The 18994-nt window shown below is 42.0% G+C and overlaps 2 protein-coding genes across 4 annotated transcripts; both read right to left on the bottom strand.

Annotated features, from left to right (window-relative positions):
- Positions 1-2316: 2316 nt before the first annotated feature.
- On the bottom strand, positions 2317-3381 carry foxd5 (forkhead box D5). Its single transcript, XM_071894835.2, has one exon. The coding sequence runs from the start codon at positions 3379-3381 to the stop codon at positions 2317-2319; it is 1065 nt and encodes a 354-aa protein (XP_071750936.2).
- Positions 3382-5810: 2429 nt separating this feature from the next.
- On the bottom strand, positions 5811-18670 carry cbwd (COBW domain containing). Of its 3 annotated transcripts, none has more exons than XM_071894757.2 (16): positions 18590-18670; positions 17865-18034; positions 17513-17599; positions 16379-16475; positions 15861-15952; positions 14003-14062; positions 13120-13157; positions 11912-11958; positions 11237-11323; positions 10984-11028; positions 10194-10250; positions 8894-8945; positions 7282-7350; positions 7105-7170; positions 6822-6948; positions 5811-6471 (listed from the first exon to the last, which is right to left on the bottom strand). In XM_071894757.2, the coding sequence occupies exons 2-16, from the start codon at positions 17977-17979 to the stop codon at positions 6398-6400; spliced, it is 1113 nt and encodes a 370-aa protein (XP_071750858.1). In that variant the 5' UTR covers positions 17980-18034; positions 18590-18670; the 3' UTR covers positions 5811-6397. The 3 variants fall into 3 exon arrangements, 2 of the variants coding, with proteins under 2 accessions (XP_071750858.1, XP_071750860.1); XM_071894759.2 differs by having other exon boundaries at positions 17865-18007; positions 18590-18650; XR_013505039.1 differs by lacking the exon at positions 5811-6471 and having other exon boundaries at positions 6900-6948; positions 8894-8940.
- Between the last annotated feature and the right edge of the window lie 324 nt (positions 18671-18994).

Raw genomic sequence — 18994 nt, 5'->3', positions numbered from 1 at the left:
AAGCCATAGCCGTGACAGTGTCTGGGGGTTGTTCTCATTAACGACCAGTGCCAACAGTTAGTTTTGTACGCATGGTTTGAGGAGGGAGAATGGGATCCTGTCTTTTACCATTATTAGCCATAGAGTTAATGCCATGGCAGTGCACCAAACCTAATCTCTCTCTCTCTCTCTCTCTCTCTCTCTCTCTCTCTCTCTCTCTCTCTCTCATTGAAATTCAAATATGCTTCATTGGCATGACAGGAAAGACACCTATGTTGCCAATTAGGGTTACAGATCTAGATTTTCACATTAAAATTCCTTCCCCCTTGCATCAGTGTGTGTGTGTGTGTGTGTGTGTGTGTGTGTGTGTGTGTGTGTGTGTGTGCGTGCGCGTGTGTGTGTGTGGATAGTGTCTCCCATACCCAGACCCTAGGTAGCCTACCAGTAGTTTTATGTACACCTAATTAGCCTAATGATTGTGTAGAAACAATAAAACAAACATCTCTCTCTATAGATAGATAGATAGATAGATAGATAGATAGATAGATAGTTGCAGCTCGAGTTAATAAAAAAACATAAAAAAAATTTTCTCCGAGTGCATAGTGGCATTTGTTATTTCATCATGATTCAGAATAGATAGCCTGAGGAAAAAGCAAAGAGCCGACGTTCTATAGAAGACATAACAGAGATCTTTATTTTATTACTTTTTTTTTGGCATTTCGCTTTTATCTAGAGGAACTTACACTGAGAAAGAGCAGCAAGTCTTGCTCAGGGACATTTGGCTGTGGCGGGGATCGAACCCGCGGCCTTGCTGTTATCAGACGGTCTCTCCAACCTTTACAGCCGCCCTGACTCGCATCTTATTCCCCACAAGAGTCTGCTCAGTAACTTGGTAAACAGTGCGACCTTGAGGCACGGACGAAGAATTGAACTTTTCTTTCTAGTGCAGGCCTATGGCCTATAGTTTGCCAGAGCCCTAAGGCCATTTCAAAGCAAGTCCCACAAAATGTAGGCTAAATAATAATTGATTTATAGATAACAAATAGATTAACAAATCTATAAATTTTTCTAAACCGATCTTCAAACTTGCTTTTTTGCTTCTCTCAGCACTCTTAATGGAGGGACTTGATGTCTTATCCGGTTTCTCCTATGCTTGGTAAGTTTTCATGTTTTCTGCAAAGCTGAAGAGAAAAGAACGTGTGTTTCATCACGCTATTAAAAAACAGCAACAAACAAAACAAAAAATCAGGCACAGAAAATGTCTTGGGTTTTTTTTTAGGTTTTTTTTTTATCACTGTTTAGCAAGCAAAGCCCATCTACCTTCTCAAATGAGTTATCAGGTGGTGTCATCAGCCCATATGAATCATGGATATGGATCAGCAGGGGCCTACTACACATTCAGAGGGCTGTCCTCATCCATTCATATGCTCACAGGTCTCCGGTTGACGTTTATGGGGAAATTAGTGGGAATAAGTTGATTTTAGTCAGAAATTTTCAGCTTCCAACCTCAATAGCTCCGTGACAGCAGCACCAATTCTTCTCAGGTTAGTTTTATTTTGGAGGACCAGGCCGTTTTTTTATAACAATCTCTCAAAATGATTAATATGTCAACTCAATATCTTTAACGATTACGATGCAATTGCAAGTTAATAGCGCTGATTAGGGGATGTAAATTAATTGAAAAGTTTTACTCCAAAACGAGATAGCCTATGGATAATTTAGAAAAAAAATGAAACCTGAAGTAGGCTAAAACATCTATTCGTTATTAAAGTTATGAGTCTATGAATTCAAGACATTTACATAATAGGCTGCTTTTGTTTTTGATGATAGGCCTAAAGCTAATAATCTAAATACAGACAGATGCATTTAAAAATTCCATAGGCTATCTAGGCCTACTGTTTTGGAACGAAACCCTATGTAAACCTTATTGCACTATGAACAAACGCACATTCCCATACATAATATTAGGCTATATGAAGAGGAATTGTTTGGATATGTGCAAATTACTGAGCCAAGTCAGCAAATAAATAACTAGCTTAATTAAAAACAATTAGGCTAGAATAACGTACAAATAAGCATCAGATATTTTCAGCCATTTATTTTGACACGTAAAATCACAAAAATGCATTCAGAAACTAGTGTTTCCATCTGGACCTTCACAAATATATTATCACTCTTCTTATTTACATTGCTTCCTTATAAGACATAACTTCGAATGTCAACGCACATAAATATCATGCAATTAAAAATTTCTTTAAGAAATGCGCAAAACAAACGTGTCTTCACATATCATCATCACACACACACAAGACACTAAAGTTTCTTAGGCAGAGGCCTTCAGCAGCGAGGGTAAGACAGTTTGAGATGCTCTGTTATTGAAGGAGCGGTGCTCAGCATGGCAGGAGGGCAGAATGGAGTCCTGGGAGTCTGGAGGAGCGTCGGGACCAAACAGGCAGCGGGGCCCGTCAGGAGATGTCCGTAACCAATACGACTAAGATGGTTCTGCTGGGGGTTTGGGTTCTGTGCACCGATGGGAGATGGTTTGCTCATGATGCTGTCAATGCTGAAGGAGCACTTTGCCTGCGCATCGCCCGCAGGCTTCGTCCCTGCAGGCTCCGTTGCGTAAAGCTGCACCCTGTAGTCTTTAGGGCCACTGACCTTCCCGTGGCTGCTCAGACTGGGGGAAGGTAGGTGGTAGGAGGAAGGAGGCATCACGATCCCCTCCTGAAGGGGCATGTACCGAATGGGGGCGGCAGGCGGGGGGCTCACCTGGCCCTGGACGCAGTATGGTTGCCCGTACGATCGGTAACAGTTAAAGTTGGAGTAAAACATAAGTCCGTCTTTACAGAACTCCGGCTGGTTTCTCTTAAACCGCTTCCTGCGCCGGAGGAAGCTGCCGTTGTCGAACATGTCCTCAGAGGCAGGGTCCAGAGACCAGTAGTTACCTTTGCCCGGGTTGCCAGGTTCCCTTGGGATCTTGATAAAACAGTCGTTGAGGGACAGGTTGTGTCTGATGGAGTTCTGCCAAGCGGGGAACTTGTCTCTGTAGTAGGGGAACTTGTTGCTGATGAAGTCACAGATGCCACTCAGCGTCAGTTTCTTCAGCGGGCTCTGCAGGATAGCCATGGTGATGAGGGCAATGTAGGAGTAGGGGGGCTTCACCGAGCTGCTCTGGGCTTTCCTGGACAGCGGTGCGTCTGCGCAGAAACTGCTCTCGCTCTCACCAGAGGAGTCGGGCTCGGAACAGTCGAATTCAGCACCAGACTCTGCTGAGGAGCCCGGGTACGTAGAGCATTCGTTTCGATACAGATGACCGTGGGCAGGCTCATCCTCTCCCACTATATCAATCTCATCCTCCAAGGCGGCGTGATGTGCAGCTTCAAATTCACTGGAGAGAGTCATGGCCGAGCGTGGAATGTTCAAAGACGCGTAAAAACTCAACGGTGCCAAAGCGGCATTAATGGTTCGCCGTGCGTAAAAACCTATAGGCCCCTATTCATGCGTAAAAGCGCGTATAGCGTCTGGTTCTCCTCAGTCCTCGTTGACGGGCTGTTTACTCTGGTAGTGGGAGCCGTGGCTTTATATGCTGGGAAGGCTGCTGCCCTGCAGGCCAGTCCCATTCACCCTCGGAACCTATCAGAGTAGCCCCTCGCCGCGGGGAGCCAGGGCAGACAAGCACGCAGGTGGGGGGGAAGCTTCTCTAAGGGGAATCCTCAAATGCTGATGGTCTATTCATGTAAAACCCCAAATTTACAGAGTGTATTGTGTTATATTGTAAGCAATATGGAAAAGGTGTTACCCACTGTACTTAGGTCTGAAATACCAAACTGCTAAGGCATCCATCAGGAATGTCTTAAAAAAAGAAACATCTTACAAATCTCTCTGTAGTTAGATAATATATGGGAATCTCCCGTTAAATCAGGGTCTGCTAAAATGTTGAGCTTCCACTCTGTAAAGAAGACTATCAGGACCAGGTCCACTTTCATTACAGCGCCTTGTTGAACTCGGGTCTGGGTTCTACAAATCACTACTAGGCTACTTTATTGATTGTTCTATTTGACTGATCTGTGCATTCATTGGTAAGGTTTATTGGGTATGGTTTGGGGGGATATGTGATGTAGGCTATACCCACTGTTTTATGTCTATGAGCACACCGAGACTAATTCCCAGCAACCTTGATTGATATGGCAACTAAACGATTGAATCTTAAATACGGCAGCACAGTAACGCAGCTGGAGGTGGGATGCGCAGGGAAGTTTTAACACCACGCCTAACCCGTGATAAGAAACCAAGCGTTCCCCCCTCGGACCCCTGCGGGTTCGTTTAGTTTGCCACCTCTGGATGCCCGCGGGTGGCGTGACCATGAAAATGGCCGTGGTAGGGCTCCCCGCAGCCAGCAGAGAAAAGGGGGCTATAGCCGCCTTAACGAGGCCATCAGCATCAGAATCGAGTAGGAAACGGCCCAGCTGCACGATGCGCTCTGGGCTACGGGGCTCAGCTCGGTTTTATGACCGGGATGAATGACCTCAGCAATCCTCAAAGCAAACCGGTCCAACATGCGGATACGTGCTAACACCGTGCATGGCAAGCCATCTCCATTGCAAATGACCAAGTTGGGAAAACCCCACCTATTTCCTCACCTGACTCCTGTGTGTGTGTGTGTGTGTGTGTGTGTGTGTGTGTGTGTGTGTGTGTGTGTGTGTGTGTGTGTGTGTGTGTAATGGTTCTCACACACTGAATGTGCCAATAAAGGCTAAAGTAACAAATGACAAAAATCTGAATCGCTTTAATTCACCAAGTAGCCTACAACGGAGTTTGGTTAATTGCAGCTGACTCATCACAAGACAGATGCAGAGTAACAGCATCTCACATACAAAAAATGTAATTTAGTCTCATATTCAATTGTAAGTGGAAAAATTCTGCCAATGTTTTGAGAAAATTCCTTTTTTTTCCCAATGCAGTCTCACTTGATTTTTTTTCAATTGTCAGTATCTTGAAACAAAATAAGTAGACTATCAAGAAAATGTCACTTCAGCAAAACATGGAACATGGAGATTAACATTGTGAAAATGTGTCACTTGCAGTTTATTTTACACTTGTTTTAAAACCTGATTAAATGCCAGGTATTTTTGCAGTGTATTGCGAGCAAGGCGCACTGTATGACAGTAGTCTAAACATAAACAAACCAACACATTCAAGCTGGACAGCTGTTCCAGTGTAGTAGAGAATTAAGAGTTTATTGAACCATCCAGTTTTAGACGGCTATAAAAGCATCTATCCATTTATCTTTCTATAGGGAGCACTCACAATCGTGCAAACACTCAAAAATTTAAATAATTTCATAGATGCTTTGTGTTTCACGACGTTAGCAAAAACGTTTATGAACGAATTATCAATGACACCAATAATTCAATAATCAATAAGTGTTTACAAGGAAATTGAAATATTCTGATCTGAAACAAACACCTTCCAATCAAAGCCTATTGACAGGATATGCAAAATTGAAAAAACAAAACAAAACAAAAAAAACAATTGCGTTTCCTTCTCTTCATAACAATAAAACCTAAGATGTTAATGCGCTTGGGGGCATTTTACGCACTTTGTGGAGTATCATAGTGGATTTACCACGTTAGCTTAACACGTAGCACAAAGACATTCTGTCTCTGTTGTTATGGTAATAGTCGTCAGTTGTCAGTTAAAACTAACCAACAGGTTTAGTTTCTCATTTTACTAATGATTAAAAACATCTCATTTTATCTAGGCACATCAGAATAGTCACAGAGAAAGAAGTTCAAAAAATCTTTATTCTGAATAACTTAAAAATACAGGATCATTTATCAAAGTCAAAAACATAGGCTTACATCATTTACAAAGAAGTACAGTCATTTTGTAACTAAAGCTATGGGGCTCCATACTTGCAAAGTGGCTTATTTTATTACGTAATCTTCATGGAAAAAATACACTGTAGTTATTACAGTAAACTTCTGGATGTCTGGCTACAAATGTTAAGTGTTTGCAACTGAGTGTGTGCATCCAATATGTATGGAGTAGGGGCTCTGTAAAAATCAATCACATGTTTAATATTACCTATAAACTAGGTTTCCAGGGTGAGGAGCACTTTAAGAAACAATATAACACGTCAGCAATTAGCTCAAGCACTGCAGCAACATAAACACTTCTTGCTTTGATGTAGCTTTTAAAGTGGTTAGTAAGGGATTAGCACAATTTGAAACTATTGTATTGAATCACTACTTCACAGTAACCTCAGCCATCCTCTGAATAACTCAGCCTCTTGTAGAAACCAAACTGCAGTGAATCTCTGAAGCATAGTCCCAGGTTTGTGGATGATCCCAGCCACATTATTAGGATCAACCAGGATCGACAGTTTACGATGTAAAGAGGAGAGGGGAGCAGATGCTTAATTTTTGTCCCCCACTTGCACCACTGTAGAGATGAACTGTTCCTGTAAGATGTCCCTGTCCAGGTTCCTACCTATGGAGCAGAGTGGAGACAGCATGAGAACATATAACTGAGCAGGAGCTATACAGACAACAACACTGAGAGCGTGCACACACACACACACACACACACACACACACACAGTACATGTCATCTAGGACAGCGGTTCTCAAAATGGGCTCTAGTTATGTGCCCATCCCGGCACTTACATTATTTTTACTTTGACATCAGATTTTCAATATCCGACTCGTTGAGGTCAATTCATTTCAATTTTGATTGTGTAACAATGTAGAAGATGCATTCCACATAAAAGGCATGTATGAAAGGGTAGAGAATAGAAATGTGACAGAAGTGTGTCTGTGTGTGTGTGTGTGTGTATATACCTATAAAGACCAGTCGGTTGATCCTAGGTTCCTCCCCCCAAAGCTGTGGAGTCTCATCTAGTTCATACAGCTCATGGACCCCCTGCAGCATCACTTGGTGGGCTTTACCTGCAACTGATACTATGCCCTGAGAACACACACACACACACACACACACACACACACACACAAGTAACACATTAACCGATACTGAATGAAGCAGCTGAAACTGATTAATACAGATAATAAAGCAGTTGTTATTGATGACTGCTGCCACTGGGTTAACCATTGTGCTCTAGAGTACCTTTAACCGAATGACGGTCATGGGAAGCCCTTCTTTGTTTTTGAACGTCTTTTCCCATAGAAGATTCTGAAACAGAGGAAAATAGGCGTTCACCATTCAAAGGGCCATGTTAGAGCTAATTAGTAATGGCAGCTGGGATACAAACTAGAGGATCTGAACGATGCGTGGTATGCGTACCTGGATGAAGATGTTCAAGACATCCTCTGAAAGATTTCCAGCCACTTCAAACGTCACAGTCAGAATACTCTGAGGATGACATACAAAACAAATGGGCATTATACTAACCAATATTTATGGAAATCTTTTTAATATATACAATCGGAAAACATTTCTGCTGTTAAGTAGACAGGTCTAGGTTTTTTTAAACATTAGGCATGCTTGATTTATTAATTAAATCCTGGCCCAGAGTTTCAGTACCTTTCAATGTTTTTCACTTACTGAAATACTGATAAATGGCACCCATTGTTAAACAAACAATATTTTGAGAACATATTCCCGATGGCACTCAATTTCACAGTGAGTTAAGTTTTAAGATTTATGTTTTCAGGCTCCGAGTAAAACTCATAGTTCTGTGACGACGTTTATCTGAAATATATTTTAAAATATGATCTCGCAGGTTTACTGAAACCAGCAAAGTCATTATGAATGTTAAACAAAAGCAGTGTTTTTACACCACAACTGATGACTTTGTGGATGAATGTGTCAAAAACCACAACTCTACTCGGCACCTGAAACCCAGCAACGACACCCCTCTTTATCTGCCTTTATCCCCCCCCCCCCCCTCTTTCTCACACACGCTCCCTCCTCTCCATACTTCCTTACAGCATTAAAAGGGCACTTTGCAGATATTTGGGGTTTTGTGTTGAAGTGTTAAGGTTACACACTTCCTTTTCATTTGGTATAACAACAGAAAAACAGCATTCTCATTTACATGAAAAGAGCAACATGGGGAAGAGGGGGGAGAAGAGGGGGGTGGAGGGGAGGTGAGGGTTTGAAGGAAGGTTGAGCTTCATGCGGGAAAGGGAACCTGGAGAAAACAGACAACAATACCATTTATTTACCCACACACCCCACACAAACAACCCCCATCTCGCCTCATCCTGTGATAAAAGGTCATGGGTATAAAACGCAACTGAAAACAATATGTGGCTTAATTGGTATGAGGACTTACAAGGTCTAGTGCCTGATGGAAACATTCACAGACATGGTATAAGACTAATCCTGGAACAAATTATTTTTACCAATTGAGATTTTCACTGAAAAGAAATGGGCTTAATCCATGTCTGTGTAACAGGCACACAGTATATCTTTTCTTCAAGCACTGGTACGAGTATAGAAGTAGTACCTTTCCACTTCACTAAAGGGGGAAACAGTGGTCTGGATATTGCCTTTTATGACAGTTGGATCCAATCCAAATGACTGTAAACCCATAACATCTAGCCAAGAGTCTGGTCAGTCTAGCCGAAACCAGAAAGTGATTCAGTGTCTATACTGTATATGGCCCAGACTGAACCTATTTGTAGTGTTACAAGACAACATCAAAAGCCTCAAGTTGATCCCAACACAAAAAAACCAAAGCGGGGTGGGGAGTTTTCACTACAGTGTCATGGCCCGAGGGAATGAAAGGCACAACTTCAGCCTGAGGAGAATGCATTCCCTTTACCTTGTGGGAAACGGTGTGTTGAAATAAGTAAAATCAGCAGGTACAAATTATAGAGGTGCATAGGAAGAAGTAATGTATAAAGTAATCAAATCAAAAGTTCAAAGCAGACAAATATATAAACAATACCTTGTCCAGATGTGGCCTTGTACTTTTCACAAGCTGGAGCTTCTCTGCTAGACTTTCAGAGGAGAGAAATGATCAAACATCATTAAAAAAAAATCTGTTCCATTTCACCTAAGAGGCTAATTTCTAGGTAAAAGCCTCAAAAGATAACCATCTTGCATTTACTACCTTTACTAACTTCAGTAATATCAAAATTGGTTTAAAATGCATTTAGGTAAACGTCTGAATTCAGAATTTGGCGCAGTGTGTCTGTGTGCCAAATTGTTTACAAGTGTGTTTGTCAGACGAATTACATGTGTACTTTTGCACACTGCATCATGTGTAATGGCTTGGGATTTTCTGGGAGACATAATTTTAAAGGTTGGGTTTGCAGCATGTGTCAGTAAATATATCTACATAACAACTGTCTAAAGTAACAAATCTATGCTTGATATTATATTTTATGTTTGCTCCCTGGCCCTCATTTCTGTGGGAGAGGAGTAGGCTATACTGTCTATACTTATTGCCACTCTGAATGTAATTGTGATCATTTTGTAGATGACAATTAAATCCTAAAAACAAAATACCCACCACCACCTCCAAACAAACTACACCCCCTCTGCTCTCTGTCGGACCTCCCCCCCCCCCCCCCCCCCCCCCCGCCCCCTCCTTCTCCCTGACCTCACAAGGAGGCTAAATGTTGTGTCCAACGGCTTGAGCCCTGTGTGCTGTTAGTACCACACAGGCGGAGCGACAGGGGGCCGCTTCAAACAGCCAGCGTGGGTTCTGGGGAGGAGGGGCCTGGGCTCTGAAAGGCAGGGGGAAAGGAGCTATCTGTTGGGACAAGGGAGACTCCTTGGGAGCCAGTGGACACACACAGCTCTAATCCTCTGCAGCTGGCCTCAGAGACACTGACCGGGGGCATGTAACAGAGCTTTAACACCGCTGCCTATTTAATTCACATGAAGGGATGAACGCTGACTCTATTCATGGCACTGAGATTCTACAGGGGTTACAATATGACGACCACCCTGGGGTGTAACAGAGGGAGGCTCTATAAAAGAGTCTGTTAATTAGAGAGAAACATGGTAAACAGCAGTATCAAAGACTGCTGGGTGCACAGTTCAGACACACTAGCAATAGAGATCGTCAATGCAGAGATAGGTCTTTGGAGTCAAAATAAATTCTTGACGTTTCACAACATGTTTTAAAAGTTGAAAGTTTTTGACAAAAAAGCCAAGATGACAGAAAAATTGATTTTTTTTCTGAATGAATAAAGTTGAAGTTCTATACATGACACCCAAATAGGAAATAACCGACTCACTTTGCACCATCCTTATTGTCAAAAGAATGCAGATCCAGAACTTCAGAGAGGTCCACCCTGTGGAAGAAAACCATTAACAAATCAACTTTTCCCCACTTAATTTCAGTATGCATGTACAACATAGTGGGTAAAAATGAAGCAGGAAATTTCAGCTCTCGATAACTTCTGCGTGTCAGTTACAACTAACTTAACGGTAACCAAGTGAAGTGGTAACCGACTCAAGAAAAATCTGCGTAAATGTTTTTCTGATTAACCCCTCGCTGCACGGTCTCTTTCATCTGTTCGCCCTGGTCTGAACTCTCTGGGCGCAGAGCAGAGCCCAAACACACCCAGCCTTTGATACACACTGAGAACACCGCTTGTGTTAGCCAGATGCTACCCAGGTCTAATAACACATAACATGCTAACACAGGGGGTTCACGCACACACACACACACACACCTAGCATGATGCACACACACACACACACACACACACACATATGCAACTGCGTGCGCTGGAAGAAACAGGGTCAGAGAGCAAAGACTTTAGGGTAACTGGACACCTTTGGAGGCTCGGTGTTTACTCAGGGTGCAGCAGTTTGTGTGTGTGTGTGTGTATGTAGGGGGCTTCTCTTATGCAATGTCACGCCTGAGTTGCTTCATCTTTGATACAAAGATCTGAGCAGCAACAGCAAGCAGGAGGGCGGTCATCTGTTACACAAAACAAAGCAGGGAACTTGGCCAGGGAAAAGATATATCAACTTATCACATGAAAAACATGCAATTTTTGTTAGCGAAAATGAACTCACCTTGATTTCTGGGTTTCTAGAATCTTGACAAGACCATTTATCGACCTGGAGTGAGGGAAGAAAATGGTCGCCATTAGTACTAAGATAATAAACCAATTAGACCGCATTCTTACCATCACATCCTCCTTCAACTCCACTCTTTCTAACCTGACAAAGAGGCCAAATGTTGACCAAGCTCGATAATGAGAACCTAGATGAAACAAGAAACTAGAAGTTGTCAGACGATAAGCTGTATAAAGTATGTGATGTTGACCTGACAGTGTCTTTGAGCTGAGCTAGCTCCTCCTCATTCACCAGGTCTGTCTTGTTGACAATGGTCAGGTCAGCGAGGGCAATCTGCCTAAAATGACACAAGATTCACAATTGTGTTTATTTGGCAAGCACATCACATGGAAATGATCTTCACAATTTGCACAATGCACAACACCAGTGATAGAAATTGACATTGAGAACTATCCACATTGAGATCCTGTGTACAAACATCGGACCAGCTACACCAGGATGTCACTGCTTACTTCTTACTTGCAAGTAAATGTCAAATCGTGCGCTCATGCCAATTATTGAATCACATAATCACATAAACATTTTGCTACCTGCTGGGCTGCCTCCCAAGTGTGTGCGCGAGTGTTCGTGGGTGGGTGGTTGGGTGTGTGTATGTGAGCGGGTGGCAGAGGGTAATACATGCCAAACTCAAATGGGAGCCGACCACTGTTTAGTTTAGAGGTGAAAACACAAACAAAGACACAGAATGCAAAGGGCCATGCAACTGGTCTTTATTCATCAGTGTATTTGCTCAGCAACAACACCACCAAGCAGCTGCTGGAAGAAAGATGGCACAGCGGAGGGCAGATGAGACAAACAGACAGACATGCAGGGAGACAGTTAGGTGGACAGCAGGCTGTCAGACACACAGACAGAGAGAACATACCTGGCTGCTTCGTTGACTAGTCCATCTGTTTTTTCTTCTGTTAGATGCTACAGAAAGCAGACATAGTGGACGTGAGTTAGACACTCGTCCAGAAAGTGAAAAAAAAAAAGTGGATTTAAAAATGGAAAATTGCTAGAGCTGACCCTAGCCTTCCTCCATTTAGCAAAACTTTCTTTAAAAAAAAAAAACATCACTCAAATCCCTCAACATTTAACTTAGGATAATGCAACAGCCAACACAAAAAGTGACAGATAAATTGATAAAAAGAAATGTGTGTATCAGCTAGGCTATATTCAATCTCTGCAAAGTAAGTGACTTGCTAAACATCTGAAACCACAAGAGACCGGCTTTTTCATTTTCTGCTTGTCTCCTGTGGTTGCATCAGGGCCGGAGTGAGCGGCGTTTCCCCAAAAACAGTTTAATATGTAATAACAGACGGAGCAGGAGGTCTAACCCTGGATCTTGACCCCAGAGCGTCAATCTGACATCAATCTGTCACTGCATGCATCTCCACCGCTTCCTCTCAGAAGGAATGAGTGACAAAAATTTAAAAAAAGAATGACCGATCCCCCCCCCCGCCCCCCTTCCACAGCCTAAACCCCTGTACCTAGAGACAAAGGCCTTGCGGTGGATGTGAGGCCAAGGGCTCAAGTGAACTCGGCTATTTCACGGGACAGATGAGGGGGAGAGGTGGGCGAGTGGCTGTGACAGTCCTATTACAACGGTCACATCTCTGATATCAATTACTCCTTCACTTTGAATCATCCTCTCTCTCTTTTCTCTGCCCTTATTTCCCTTTCTATCCCATCTCTTCATCGTTCTTTCGCTGCCTCTCCCTCCCCGTGTGAAGACGGAGGCAGCACCTATAGGCCATGAAATGTGTCACCTCACCAAGCATGACACCTTCAAATTAGAGCCCATTATCTAGGTGTCACTTGCCCTGTTCCTTTTAAATACCACAACACTAGGGTGGGCAGGATGTGTGTGTGTGTGTGTGTGTGTGTGTATGTGTGTGTGTTGCAATTCAAGGGGTAGTTAAGAACAATCTCACAAGTTCAGCAGCTTATTGTGGCTTCAACTTCACAGCAGGCAAAATAAGAGTTATTGCTTGGAATCATATGCCACTAATGCTTTGTGCAGCATTTGAAATTGGCAACAACATGATATTTCCAAAATGAAAAGCTTCTCCACGTCTTCTTAAAACATACCTGCAATCCATACTTAGCATCGATGACAGTGATAATGCCTGAGAAGGGATGAAGAAAAGTATTAATGACGAGTGACTTGAGGGAACCTGTACAGAATCTTTTATGAATTGCAGCAGCCTTTTGGTGTTTGGCTAAGTCTGTTTGTCTAAGCCACTTTCTCTGAGTCTTTCAAAGTCCACTTTTGGTCTGCGAGTCTGTCACAACAGTGCGGACAGCTGAGTATTCAATCTGAAGAGCGAGAGACCATTCCATGCATTCTGTGTTTTCTGGAACACAGGGCTTTAAGACAACAACGACGCTCCCAAATGAAGACACATACAGTACACATGCACATACACACGAACCAACCACACAGATACACAAACAACAAAGTCAACAAGTAAACATGTCGTCCCTCACGAATGATGCAGGCACCCTTTGGGCTTATCAGAAATAAGATGCGTCATCCCTCCAAGTTTCAAGTCAGTCGCACTTACAGTGTAGGAGTTGGGACCTTTGATTTTTAATTTATAGCACCTCCAAAAGGCCAATCAGTGTAATGTTTTTAAACACCATGGCACTGTGCCAAAATGCATCGTCCCTCCGAGATTTATCAAAATCAGACTGGACCAGTGATGTTTGGGGTATCAGGTTTGAGTTAAAAAATTTGACCTTTAATTATAGTGCCCCCATTAGGCCAATCAGTGTACATTTTTCAAAGCTGGAACACAGTGCATGAAGGTGCATCATCCTTCCAAATGTAATCAAAATCAGACCAGAGATGTCTGAGAGAGATATCACCTGAGAAATCACATTTGATGGACAGACTAACACAGTCCGATCCATAGTGCCTGCATCTATTGGGACAAAAAGACAACACACCGCGTCATTACACATCTCTTACCATCCAAATAGATGTCACTGCCTAGCTCAGCATCGACCCAGAACATGGAGGCCACAGCACCTGCCATAGGACATGAATTCATATGTTAGATGCAAATGAGTGTATAGAACATATAAATCCAAATGCTCACAGTGTGGGGCAGAGAAAGACAATTTCAATATTCCAACAAGTAAATAGAGGCCATACTGTTTTCTTTTTTTTATATATATACAGTATGTTCCAATAAAATTACTCATTAAACCATCATCATTTCTGCCGTAGGGCCTTCACCTGTATAGAGAACAGTATACATAAAAGTACAATCACCTGGCATGTTAAATGGAAATAAATTACTCAAATATACTCGACCACTGCAAATGGCTCTGATGGAAGCCAGACACTGACTGATGCTCAGACATCGGAGATAATTGATAAAATAAACAGGATTTGTGAACAAAAATATGTGATAATGTAATTGCAATGTAATAAGTGTATTACAGCTATTGGAAATCCTTTCAAATCGTCAATTCGACTGTACAGTGAGTACAGTCAAATTGACTATTTGAAGCACCAACTGTATCATATTTCCAATAACTTTTGGACATTATTTCAATGTATTTCAGTTGTCCCACTATTCAATTACCTCCATTTGTGAGGTCTTTGGATTAGGAAGGTTTTGCTGTAACTGGAAAATAATCTAGCCATACTTTTGAGCCACATATAAAGTTTTTGTATTTAAAGTCAGCATCGCAGTATTTCCAGAAATACTGTATGCATGTATTCTAGTTGAACTCTGTGGACCAGATAAAACCAATATCAGAAGCTTTCAATTGTTTATCTCCCGCTGGTACATTTGGTTTGTTTCTATTTTCCTGTGGACGCGGTTATTCCAAGACCCTATGTTACCATGCCAGCCCCAGCTTGTTCACATAATGCACTTTTGTCAAACCGTCAAGCGAGAATAAGAAAGCATTGTAAATATTTGATAGACGGGTAATGAAAACACTGTTTTTGAGTGGCATGCCGCACATAACTCATCCAACCCCTTCCTGAATGGGAGGGGCGAACCCCCTGGGAGCCGTGTGATTGACAGCGCTGTCTGGGCCAATGACAGCACTGTCCTAGTCAATAACAAGCCTGTCTCAGCCAATGACATGGCGGAGGAGTGAGGACAGTCCCAGGCTGAATACGCTCTGCTGGTTCTGTCTGTGTGGCCAAGTGGTGTGTGACTGGCTATGCCCCCGCCTCCTGACACCTGTCACTTAGCGACACACCCCAGTCGTCACAGGACTCGCCCCATAATGGCCTGCTATTGATTTCCTAATTCAAACCTGAGAGCTAAACGGCCTGATAGTTTTTCCGGCTGCCCTGATGGAAATAGGTTCCTTGGATATTCCCTCCACACATGGCCCTGTCACAGCAACGCAGAGCTGGACCTCAGAGTTACAACATATTTAACTTCAGATGCAGGTGTCACAAAGTCAGTGGTAGAGGTGGAGCCGTTATTACAGACAGATAAAGAAAAAAACATAGGGCTCAATGGCATCGCTAGGTTGAACGTTCATCACGCGAAACTGGGAAATGGGAACTTGTTCTAATTAATGTAAGGAGACAGATTGACCAGGGGAGGGGAGACAGTCTAAGCTAAAGAGCATTTCCTCACATGCTGCAGAATGGTAATGTAGATAATGGACATTAAACTAACAAACTCTAATATGGCTCTCAGCTGCTGTATGTTCATAGAAGCCTTGGTAATATAGGGAAGTAGTGTAAGAGAAAATCAGTAATGTAGAAAAAACAATGGTCTAATTGACAACCAAATGAATTTATGTGAAAATACTACTCCTGTCTTGTATTTTAACTAACAAATGTGCATTACCTGGATCGGCAAGTCCTGTGGTTTCTAATAGGATGTAGTCAAACTTTCCTTTCTTCTCCATCAGATTCTCTATGGCTTTAAGACCATTGTCCCTGAGAAGTGAAGGAACAACACTAATGATTAAGAAAGGCATGTTCAACTGATCAACATAATATCAACAAAAAACATCAACTTATTTTATTTGTATGTTCATTTAGGAGTATATTGATGATGTTATACACAACTGCAACATGATGCATGGATTGTGTTTATAATATAAAATGTCATCATAAGTATTATTACTGCACATTTATATATATTATTACTCCATTATATCATATCCAAACAATTATTACACAAATTAGTTCCAACATATATATATATATAAATGGTTGGGCATTGGCTGAGCAATTTCCACTATATGAAACAATTTGAAACAAAAACAAAGCCACAAGATAAAAGCAACCTTTTACTTCTATTACAATAAACATTATAATATCAGTTTTATATTATAAACAGGCTACAATTGGTGTACATACTTGACAGAGCAGCAGAGGCAGCCATTTCTGAGCTCCAGCCACTCCTCATACAGCTCTCCTGCCTGGCTCACAGCGAGGGATTTCTCAAGTGCGCTGCCTGCATGGAGAGGAGCAGGAACTGTGATCAGAACGAGAGCAACTGACAGACAGAGACTGACCAGTTTGTACCAAAAATTACATATTGCTGTTATTTTTACAGGGTCTTGTCAGAAAGCCAAATTTAAGACTTTTTAATGCTACCTGGAACTGATTTTAAACCAAAATAAAGAAACAAAGTTGGCAAAACCTGCCTATTTCTGATTAAACATAGCTGATGAAAATTGTGAAACTATAAATGGGCAGAGTAAGAAAAAAAGACAAATGGAAATGAATTAATGGACATAAAGTCCAAGTCTAAAGCAGATACACTGCATATTGTACTACAAACCCTGTTACATGGTGAAAACATAAGACCACAAATAATTGGATTTAAGGGGTTTTAAATTATTTGAAGATGTTTTAAGGACCTGTGAGTACTCTGTTTTATAAAATGTATGCTTTGGTTGCAATATGTATCCATGCCCTCCATAGAATTACCATGGTTAAGAAGTTAAACTTTCTAAAACTCACAGCAATGGGCATGGGACAAGAGTCTACAGTACAGGACTGCCTCCAAAAACTGCTATAGCCAAACTGTCTGCCTGCTGCTCTGATCACACCCTTTTAAACCCAGACTGCCTTCAAATTGTCTTGAAAATTCAACCCCTTTACATTTCCTTAAAATGTGTTCTATAAAGAGCAGTATAGGGGAAAGATAACATAACACAGTCATCCTAATACAAACTAGACTTTCTAAACTGCAGCTGGCTGAATCAAGACTTTGGTTAAGGTTCTTTTACAGGCTTCTCAGGGTTCAAAGCAAAGTGTTAGTTTGCTGCTCTCTTGTGGAGAGCTGTGGGAAAACCACAGCAATCACCACCTAGCCATCAAATCTAGATTAAAACCTATATATAGTACATCTTTGTTTGTCCCTAACATAATCCATTGCAGTTTGGATGTAAGTGTAGAAACATTGCACAATGCAGTCAGAATCTATCCACCACTGAAAGCATAACACCCAAAATTAGATTTTCCAATAGAATAGCATTAGTTTACCCTCTCCAAATTCGTTGAGTATGACAGCAATTCGCTTGTTGTGTTGTTCTGTTAGTATATAGTTCAGAAGTGTTGTCTTCCCAGCTCCTAAAAAGAAACAGAAACATCTGATTTGTAAGGGTGTAGGTATTAAGTAAATCAGTCAGTAGTAGCAGCATGAGTAGTAACATTTTGTGAAGATTGATGACAAAAACAACCTTTAGTCATTATGAAAGTAGGACCAAACACTGAATAAGCTCGTCCATGACTCGGGGTTGTTTTAATGACAAGGGTGGACTGTTTACAAAAGTGCTAGTGTATAATCTCCTTCATAAGCTCATTAAAGCGGTGAGTGACGCAGCCAGTCTCGTACCCAGGTACCCAGTGATGATGGTGACAGGTATCTGCTCAGCAGCAGGGCCGGGCTGGGTGTCGATGGGCACCAACTCTGGGCAGTCATCCTCCTCCTCCATCACCATGCCGTCCATACTGGAAGTAGTGGGAACCAACGTCTGACTACAGTCAGACAGAGATGGACCTGATCTGATTAAGTACACAGACACATTTAATTAATCTGAGCAAATAAAAAGGTGGGTAAAATGTGACAGTCGGTGATACTTATCAGGCAAACACCCATGAACATGAAATCAAGCATATTGTCAGAAAAGCACAAATTATTTCATTTAAAGACCATATCCTCATACAACCTTCATCAATCACTTACTACGATATATATGAATTTACTTCATAGAGTAATATGTCAGAGCTAAATCAAAGTGGGTAAACTCTATTTTGTAAATAAAAATGTGTGTAAAGTGAGTTTTGGTGGCTTTACATCCCTCGTTACGAATCTTGACAATACTAAAAGCGTATAAAGAAATAAATAACGTTCACTTGCTCGCCACAGAAGCTACAGGTCAGTCACCACCACTCACTCTTAATCACCGTAATATAATACTTCCATGATAATCACCTGAGTGCATACAGTATGAGCATGCATGGTCTACATGGGCTTTATCCCTTCCTGCCTGCGCAGTAAGCCATGACAGCAAAGTAAACCCGCCTTTCTTTGATTTACGAAGGCTAGAAAATAATTACCTGATTCTTCGTGTGATAATTGAAGAAATTCCGAGTTTTCACAGTAATGCTCGCCCCGGCACGGCTGTTGCTGTTGGTTTTGACAGTGTGCAGCACTGTCGAGGGTCCGGTCACATCTGGAAGTGGCAATGGTTCCGCTTACTGCATAGCGGTCAAGACACAGAACCTGGAGGGGGAGCTACAGGATAACATGACAGTAAATTGGGGGGGGAAATGACAAGCTTTGCGTGTAATGAAATGCACGAACAAATGAATGCGACGCCAACTTTTCCTCCCCGTCAATTCTACTTTCTCAGAATAGAGCAGAGGCGATGTGATGCGCAGCGTTGGCCACAAGAGGGCGAGAGAAACCAGTTCATTGCAGTCAGACACCTGCCACAAAGTACATACCGGTAGTACAACATA

This window comes from Centroberyx gerrardi, chromosome 8, assembly GCF_048128805.1.
Source record: "Centroberyx gerrardi isolate f3 chromosome 8, fCenGer3.hap1.cur.20231027, whole genome shotgun sequence".
NCBI lineage: Eukaryota > Metazoa > Chordata > Actinopteri > Beryciformes > Berycidae > Centroberyx > Centroberyx gerrardi.
Note: the sequence above shows the minus strand (reverse complement) of the source record. Positions and strands in the feature narration are given on the sequence as shown.

Bases quoted from the DNA above. Each gene is read 5' to 3' on its own strand.
- foxd5 (XM_071894835.2), bottom strand. From the start codon at position 3,381: ATGACTCTCTCCAGTGAATTTGAAGCTGCACATCACGCCGCCTTGGAG.
- cbwd (XM_071894757.2), bottom strand. From the start codon at position 17,979: ATGGACGGCATGGTGATGGAGGAGGAGGATGACTGCCCAGAGTTGGTG. The intron at 11,029-11,236 runs GTCAACATCACA...CCCTCACTCCAG, and splicing joins CAGCTCAAAGACACTGTCAG to GTCGATAAATGGTCTTGTCA. The intron at 7,171-7,281 runs GTACGCATACCA...CCTCTGTTTCAG, and splicing joins TCTTGAACATCTTCATCCAG to AATCTTCTATGGGAAAAGAC.